The 9177-nt window shown below is 36.2% G+C and overlaps 2 protein-coding genes and 1 long non-coding RNA gene across 3 annotated transcripts; 2 read left to right on the plus strand and 1 right to left on the minus strand.

Annotated features, from left to right (window-relative positions):
- The first annotated feature begins 339 nt into the window (after positions 1–339).
- Positions 340–2065, plus strand: LOC108453060 (vacuolar protein sorting-associated protein 28 homolog 1-like). The gene is made up of 2 exons (XM_017750955.2): positions 340–832; positions 1151–2065. Exon 2 carries the CDS (start codon positions 1264–1266, stop codon positions 1759–1761), a length of 498 nt encoding a protein of 165 aa, XP_017606444.1. The 5' UTR covers positions 340–832; positions 1151–1263; the 3' UTR covers positions 1762–2065.
- A 36-nt stretch (positions 2066–2101) lies between these two features.
- LOC108453059 (B3 domain-containing protein Os07g0563300-like) lies at positions 2102–8977 on the minus strand. Its single transcript, XM_017750954.2, has 14 exons — positions 8348–8977; positions 7974–8055; positions 7731–7829; positions 7116–7455; positions 6593–6926; positions 6196–6292; positions 5685–5859; positions 5241–5320; positions 5012–5056; positions 4649–4912; positions 4092–4141; positions 3774–3887; positions 3480–3550; positions 2102–3329 (listed from the first exon to the last, which is right to left on the minus strand). The coding sequence occupies exons 1-14, from the start codon at positions 8482–8484 to the stop codon at positions 2560–2562; spliced, it is 2658 nt and encodes an 885-aa protein (XP_017606443.1). The 5' UTR covers positions 8485–8977; the 3' UTR covers positions 2102–2559.
- On the plus strand, positions 3133–4030 carry LOC128292961 (uncharacterized). The gene is made up of 2 exons (XR_008282960.1): positions 3133–3364; positions 3693–4030. It is a non-coding gene; the product is annotated as an uncharacterized LOC128292961 (long non-coding RNA).
- Positions 8978–9177: the final 200 nt, after the last annotated feature.

Here is a 9177-nt window from a genome sequence, read left to right on the forward strand (position 1 = left end):
ATTAACTCGTGCCACTAATTTATATAATAGATATATAAATAATATAGGTGAAACAAATTGTATAATAGAATTAAAATATATAAAATATTAAAATTAAATGTTAGTTGAAATAGTATATTTTTATAAATGTTCGTGGTATATTTTCAAATATTAATATTAATATTTTTATTTTTATTTATTTAAAAACAAGAGTATTATAATAATATAATTTATTTAAAATATATAAAATTATTTTATTAAATAAATTAAATTCGAGTTAATTCGTACTGTTATAATAAAAAAAAATCACCCGTTGAGTGCGATAATAATTTAAAACAGCAAAGCACCCATCCTATGGTCTATTGGTTACGAATGAATTAATAAATGGGTTACGGAAGAAAGAAAAAAGAAGGAAAAAAAGGGCGTAAACTGCAAAGCCTATGCTATGAAAGGCTCGAGAGTTGAAAGAGAGCTATTGCAATAATACAAGGGGGAAGGGATTGGATTTGGAAGGGAGCGAGCGTTTTTAACTTTTCAGGTCATCCAACTGCTACACGTAGATGCCGTAAGCACCTAATAATATATTTCAACCCACACGCAATCCCCCTCGCCCCCTCCCTCCGTTCTCTCTCTCCGCTGCAACCCCAAACAAATACAACACCGTTGCACGACATTCAAAGCCCTTCTTTCTAACCCATCTCTCCACTTCCCTCCACTCCATTATATTATTCTTTTATTTGTTATTTTTATCATATAAATAAATAAAAAGAAAGTTAATCCTTTTTTTTCTTCCTTTCTACTTAATTTTTGCTTAGTGAACATTGAAGGCTTTACTCATTTGGGATGAACTAAGGTAAGAAGTTTTCATGGGTACCTTCAGTTTTTTGTTATTGTTCTTGATCGTTTCTTTGTTATGTTGTTTAGTTTATTTTCTTTGTTGCCTAGGAAAATCAGATAGAACTATAAGGTGTTAAAAATTTGCTCCTTCCCATGTTTGATGATTAAGAACGAATTCATAAAGATAAAGTTCATTTTTTTTCTTTCTGGGTATCTTTTTTTTTATGCTGAAAAGTAAAACCTTTTTGTTTTATTATTAATGATGAACTGATAGTAATCTGTTTTTTTTTTCTTCTGCCTCTGCTTCTGTTTTGTCGATTCAATTGTTTCGCAGTAACTAAAGTTCAGTTCTCTTTGCGCGTGTCCTGTTTTCTTCTCCAATCCTCCAAGCTCATGCTCGAAAACCCATTCCATTTGATCTCAAGTTGACCCTTTTATTCAATCTTAATGATATATATAAAGTCTTTTACCCAAATGGACGTTAAGCTCTGGCACGACAAGTGGGAGGGAGAAATGTATAAAACTGTCGTGGAGTTGTATGCCATTATCAAAACAACTGAGAAGCTTGGGAAGAAGGCTTATGTGAGGGATATTATTTTCTCATCATCTGAATATGAAACTGAGTGCCAAAAGCTTATTTCCCATGTCCCTAGCATTAAATGTTCTGCAGTTACATATAAAATAAATCGTCTGGAGACCTATGGGGTGCCTGCCATTGCTGCATCTGCTACTTCCTCTGCTGCCGTTGTGGCCGAATGCGTGCTGAATTTCGTTACTGCCATCATCGATTCTCTGAAACTCAATATGGCGGCAGTTGATCAAGTGTATCCTCTGTTGCCTGATCTCGCAGCATCACTTGATAAGCTTGGTATTTTGCCACCTGATTTCAAAGGGAAGATGAAGGAATGGGTTTCAAGGTTGTCGAACATGGAGGCCGCTCCATGACTTGGAACCTTCATATGATACATTATAGCTGCTTTGCCCATTGCTAGTGCTCGGAAGCGATCCAAACATACAGTTTTTTTATTTTTTTCAAGTGTTGCTAACTGCTGGAGTCTTCTCAGTGATATCCGTAAAGCTGATAACGGCATATAAATCTTGGCAATTATATGGTTAAGTTTCTGCTGATCACGGAGAAAATATTTATGGGGTCACTTGTGAAAACCAAATCCTGCTTTGATTTTGTTTTGTATTGTAATTGCTGGGAATTTTCAATTAAAGTCAATGTGGTTCATGTCGTTTAATATAAGATGTTTCGGACTTGTAGCTTAGATATGGTCAAAGATTTAACCTTTCCAGAATTCTTGACACTTTCAAAAATCAAACCTACATAATTTTCAGTTCACTAGCAAATAGCAATCCTCCGCCATCAAATCATTGGAGGTTTCGAAGATTACACTCCAAACTCCGTTACTCCTACGCACATTTTTTCAAGCATGAAATATGGTAGGCAAGCCAGGACAACAAAACAATATGAAATCCACCAGAATGCAATGCAATTCATTGGCAGGCACTTGATTTACATCTTCAAAATTCTTCTAGATCTGTAGCAGGGGAGAGCTCCTGAAATGAACTACCTTAGCGTCAGCCTCAATATAGAGAGGACATTAGCTTTTATACCTCTCTTCTTTTATGTACAGTCTGTAATGAACAATGCCGATGCAGATGTGTGAAACCAAAAACTGTACCACCATCGATAGTTCATTCCTTGATAATGGTCAAATGCAACTTAATGCATTGATCTTAACCAGTGGCTGACGTGGATGCAGATGTTTTAATGGAGAAAACTGGATGGTCCCTGTCAATATCTTGATGACTGTCTCCGAGATTGACACTGTTGCTAATTTTTTCTCCTTCTGGGCCACCACCTGGTTGTGTCTGGCTGACTTCTGAATTACTGTTACCACCTGAGGTCAACGTGCTTTGCTGTCTAAGGTATTTGTCTGTATCATCTTGAAGCAATCTCATCATGCTGCCAGAATCAGAACCAGGTGACAACTCTTCTTCCCGCTCTGGCTGGATGTTCAAGTCAATTTGGCCTTTAAAGGGTGAAATTGAGGATTTTACTCTATTAGGATCATCTTCTGAACCCTCGCTGGCAATCTTTATCTGCTTTGGACTGCTATTTTCTGCATTAGTGCAAGGCGGAGGGTCATCATCCGGTACTTTATCAGGCAACGAAGTTTGCTGCTTCTTGCTAGTGGTTTCAGCTTCTTTTTGTGACTGTTTCTTCTCACGCCGCATCATGAGGGTGCGGAAGCGTCTCTTCACTGTTTCACAGACATTACAAGTACATGTCTGCTTGTGTTTGGGGCCCTTCCCACTCGGGGGTTGAATGCATACGATGCATGAGCAGCCAGGTCTGTGTCGGGGGTGCTTTGTGGTGGCCTGAGATGATGTAGGGAGAGACTCACCCTCTCCCAAGATAGCTAAGTTCGCAAGGGTGTCAAGCCCCTCTAAAGCATCAACGTTCTCCGTATCCTGTTTAGCAGCCTTAATTTTCTTTGAAGCAGCTGTCAACCACAACCAATTTGCTAAGTTCATAATGGTAATAAACTACAAGAACAATCTTTTTACCCAAAAATCAATCAAATTCATGCATAATTTACTCCAAGCCAGTCATACAAAACCTACGTATTTTGTTTTCTTCAAGCAGCAAATACCTGGATTACATTGTGGCAGCAGATTTTCCAGCTGTTCGGCAGTCAATTCTTGAATGACTGAACAAGAAGATCTGCCAACATGGTAGAAAAAGAAAGTGTTGATGCCATGCCCACACAAAAAAACTAAATTTTGAGCTTTTCATTTTTTTTTCCATGGTTCTTTTTCCTTCAATTTTGTTTTTGACAAGTTGGGATTAATTCATTTGGTTGCAGAGTTAAACAGTACATTCATGATAATGCAGAAATGAAAATGTACGACTGTTGATAGAGAACAACAATCAAATGTGTGCTTACCTTTCTGGATCCCATGAGTTACTGGAACAGGTCCATTTGGAAGGAAGAAGAACATTGGAAGGCAATCTACGCCACTTAAAACAATCTTCGCATTGAGCCCATTGAATCTTTTCCCTGACATAAAAAACACAGGGATTGGTATTTGCTTTCATTTAAGACATCTATTCCTTCCTATATAATAAGCTAGCAATGTAAATATTTCAATATTTGCATAAACCCACCAATATTTCAACATTATTCAGGAAGTTTACAGCCAAGTATTAAGTTAATCAACTGTTCTTTAATATAGGCCTGAGCATCTAAAAGAAAGTGAGTTACCCCATATTATCAGTAGCAAATATTGTTGGCTTCCCAAGAATCGGTGCATCCTGTTATTAACAAACACAACAAAATTGAGAAACTTTGGAATGATTACAGAGAAGGAAAGAGAGGATCCGAGGATCCCCCAGAAAGGATAGAATTTGCAGAATATACAAGTATCAAAATACTACTAATAGGCAACCTAAAAATAATAAATTGATTAATTAATAAACATCACATTATAGCAAAAGAACAGTGAACAGTGAATGAAGGAAAAAAGCTTGACGAAGGCCAGAATGAGAAAGAATGAAATTGTTCTTCTGGTTCTGTGATGGCATCCATAAATAGCTAATAGTATAAAAAGTTCTTCAGCTATAAGTCTTCATCAAGGGAGTATCAACCATGGAACTTCTAAGATAACCACGTTAAAGTTCAATTTTCCACAAACGAGTAACAGACACTACAATGACAATATAAGAGGCTTATACTGCTGCCAGTAATAACCAAAAGCAATTTCAATCACAACAGATTAAATGTGCTCAGGAAAGAAACAGAATAATGAAGATATACCGTACCTCGTATTCTTCAAACTCAAAACCTTCAATGACTACAACACTAGCTACATGATTAGGAGGCGGACGAAGCAGCCCTTGAGCTTCTTCCCATGTTAGTTTCAGCTCTATAAGGTCTTCATTATCAATTCTAAGGCGCTTACTCTTTGAACCTAGCATGCTATTCTTCCTCTTTCTGGAAACTGCAACTTTCGCTCCTAATGCTTCCTTTGCTATGTACCCTGACTTATCAACTTTTGACCATGAGGTAGGATCTGCCATTTCAGCCTGGTTCATGGATAAAAGGCTAGGTGAACCTGAGCTATTTTTTATTTTAAATAATTAATACTCAAGTATATAACAAGTTTTATGTTTGGAGGCACTAACATCTCCATGCATAGAAACTCCATTGCTATTTTTGGCTTCATTGTCCTGCCAATAAAAACACACATAAATGCATGTACCAAAGAATATGTTTTACCATAACTAAAGTATAATTGTAGCCTGAGAAAAAAATTAAGAACAAAAGGAACAAAAGCACTCATATGAACCAGTTGCGTTGCATGTCATCTTAGTTCCAGAGCATACAGATGCACAGTCAGAATAGATGCACAACCTGATCGGATGCTGAAGCAGTTGAAGCCTTTCTGAAACCCATGACCAACTTCCCTCCAGGCTCTAACCGACTAAATGTGACTGAGGAAACAACAAAACTATGAGTTTTAAAATAGATGCAAGTACCGAATAACAATGAATGATCACAAAAAATAGCCACAGGCTGGTAGAAATATAAGGCAAATGTAAGGGTGTTAAACACACAATTTCTGGGTAACTAAAATTTCTAGAGCAATAGGCAGCAAAATTTGAACCTGTCTTTTTCATATATGAACTGGTAAATTCAAGGAGCAACTAAAAGAAACCAGAAATGCTCCAAAGAATATAACTGACAGAGGGAAGGCACAGAATGGGCTATAAATTGAACATAGCATATTTTGGGCCTCAGAACTCAGAAGATTGAAATCTCTAAATCAATGTTATTCCAGTGATATCAATTTGTTACCTACGTCACCCGCCTGCACTTGCATGTTCTGTATGCAAGGAGTAACCCCCTCTAAAACATACATTCTGCTATTGTTGTTGGGCCAGAAGCGGAATTGAAATATCCATTCCTTTCCTTTTGAATCCTGGACTTTAAGAGGTAAACCTTCTGGCTGAGATATTGGCGGGAAATGAGCCTGTCTCATAATAAGTGCATTTTAGTATGTGAAAATTTTCTAGGAAACAATTCATGAAAATCTAATATATACTACACAAGGCTCATATCCAACTTCAGAAAAAGAATCATTGAATTAATAACAGTATAAAACTAGATCAAAATGTTTCCCATAAATAAAGGTGAGCAAAAATGCATAAAGTCAAAAACCTGCTACCTTGCCACAATAGCAATCCAGATATAGATGTAAACAATATATATGTTTATTGCCAAGCTTTTTATCAGAAAGCCATTAAAACAAAAAATGCTGATCAAATCAAAAACTTCTAAGTAGATTAGACTAAGAGCAAGGACTCACCTCCGCACATTTTTTTGGTAGCACCAGACGTCCAATTCGCCCAGCATCACTAGCACTCAACATTTTCTCAAACAAAGGAGTGATTACAGAATTTGAACTTACATATGGTTAAGTTTAACTGAAAAACACTGTAATTAAAGAACTGACAACATCAGCATATTGGTATTAATTGTTACATATTCAACAAATACGTTAGACAATAATCCACTTTGAGAGTTAATATTACTGGAGGTTTTTTTACAAAATTGTAAATATACCTCTCACAAAAGAAAAATACCTTTTCTTAGAAGTTTTTAAAGTTAACTAGTTGTGCAGAATGATTAATTATTGATAAATGACCTAGTATCTTCTGTGCAATCACAAATTATCAAGAATGCCTTATAGAACCAAAGGATACTCTCCAGTTATTTGCTGCAGGTCTTGGTCAGTAAACCTAGGCCAATAACGAGGAAATAAATTGTTTTTTCCACGGCCATCTGGTCGAGGCCTCCCATTTCGAATCTGAGTTTCACCTGATGAGTCAGTCCCATTTTGAAGATTACTATGAAATTGCTTGGCAAGTGGAGGTTGAGGGTTTGGTCGCAAATGAGTGCCAGAAACTCCATTTTGACCATTTGCCTCATCTGGAGATGTATAAGGTACAGCTAAACCAAATTGTGGATTAGATTCCTCCTTTAGAGAAGACTGAAATTTAGTCAAACATGGATTATGCTGTTCCTCGCAATTGATTCCTGGACAACAAATGGTTCACATGAGTTCAGTAGCCACCAATAAGTTGTTTTCACAAACAATTTATGCAGAACAAAGTGTATGTCCAAGCATCAGAGGTGACATCCACATATTACATATGCAAGCATTAATGTTCCTACATATATGTTTCTTAAGACTACCATGATTGATACAAGGAAAATTTTATGAACCTGCACTTCCCTTCTCATGTATATCCCGAGTTCCAGGCTTCAAGGTTCCATTCATTAACCTTTCAGAGAAGTCCTCGACTTTCTTCTTTTCCAGGGAAGGAGTGGATAATCTGTCGCAGACATTTAATCTGTCAATGCCAGTGGATAAGTCAACTTCATAGGGCATTCTAGAGTGCAACTCAGGCTGAGGAACTGGAGAATTGAACAAACTCGGTGCTTGACGCCAAGGTACAGGGCCTGAACCAGCTAACTGAGTCCAGCCTTTTGCAGAATACTCTTTAAATCTCTCAGACAAGGATGAATGGAAAATCAAAGACGGTGACCAGGAAGAACTTGATCCCTGAGATAGAATGTCAAACAACAGGGTTTATAGCATACAACACAGCCAAGGAATGCTATTTACTAGGAAATACAGGTCAAAGTCGCAAACCATAAGTTGGAAGTAAGAAAACATCAGCTAGGAAAAAGATATCTTTTGCTCAAATATGATAAAAAGGTAATTAGAAATGACAGATTACGGCCCTTTTCTTAAAAGTAACAACTCCAATATTAAGTCTAAAAAGGGATTCTGGAATAGGTACATCAGAATAGCATAGTAATGTTATCCAAGCTCACCATAACAACATTTTTCCTCGCACACGCTACGCATTCTATTCCTCCAGCATCCAACAAAGTAAACGCATGAACTGAAACAATGCATCCGCAATGAACCCGCTGCAGAGACATAACGATATTAAACAAAGGTAAATTCAACAAATAAATCTAAAACCGAAACTAGAGAAGATCAAAGAACACATTCAGCATCACAGCACCAAACTATAGCAAATAAATCAACATTTATAAATGTTTCTAACTAACCTTCCCACATGACTCACAGGTCCTCCAACCAGAAGCATTCAAGTGAAAAGTATCACAAAATCTTCCCTCCTCAAAAGCAAAACTAAAGCCACAATGAGCTTAATTCAGATTACAACATGGAAAACAATTAAGCAATCTTGATTCACTTTTAAGACTCCGCATTAAAAAAAATCTCGATTAAGTCAATCATTTTGAAAATCTAAATCAAGTGAACAAAATTTCCTAAATTAACCTACGGGATAACCGTAAATGGACAATAGTTCTGCAAACTTAATTTCAAATTAAATTACAGCAAATAAATTGAAAAAAAAAATAAACAAAAAAAAACGGCTAAAAACGAAGTCAACAGAATCTCAAGAAAAAGTGAAACCCACGCGCATCGATCACAGAGCTCAGCGAACTCTCCCGTTCGCAACCGCCAGCCTTTCCTCGGTATTTCCGATTTCAAGTCCTTGCAGTCCGAATTGAAGCAAATCTTTGAAGACGAAGCTGCTCCTGGAGTTGACGTCATCTTATTATTACCTTTTTTTTTTCCTTTCAAAATTTCAAAAACCCGCACACTTGGATTCTAAAGCTTCTTATCTTCATGAAAAAACACCGAAAAAGAAGAAGAAAAACTTGAACAAAAAACCGTAAAAAAACGGATGGTTAGAGGCTGATCTGCATAATCATGAGAAACAAAAGAGAAAGGAAAGGGGTTAAAAGAAAGGGATTTTAGAGAGAGGAAGAGTAAAATTTAAGTGAGAGAGAGAGATGAAAATCAGAGAATAAAAAGATAGTAAATGGATTTTTATATATTCAGTATTTATTATTTATAAAGTATATATAGTGCCGTGAGGTCAGAGACACTTACAAAATTGATTAAAAAAATAAATATTTAGAAGTACACATATCTACTCGCTTAAATAAATTTCCACTTAAAAATAATATTTTTTTTAAATATATTTTTCATCTATTCTCGAAAAAATATGTTTATATATATATAATGTCGTGTTTCTAAAATCTGAAATTCAATAAATATTGAGGCTTATACTCAAAAGACACGTCGAGTCCGTGGCCTTTCCTATCTTTGGCGTCGTCGTGTTTTTTTATGGTTTTGCTTATATGTTGTCAAATTTTGGATAAAACTTGATATTCTTTTTTCACATTTAGTTTTGAGGGGTTTTGACTTGTCTTGGGCGTGTAAGTTGTTTTACAAAATTAC

This window comes from Gossypium arboreum, chromosome 5 (assembly GCF_025698485.1).
Source record: "Gossypium arboreum isolate Shixiya-1 chromosome 5, ASM2569848v2, whole genome shotgun sequence".
In the NCBI taxonomy this organism is placed as follows: domain Eukaryota; kingdom Viridiplantae; phylum Streptophyta; class Magnoliopsida; order Malvales; family Malvaceae; genus Gossypium; species Gossypium arboreum.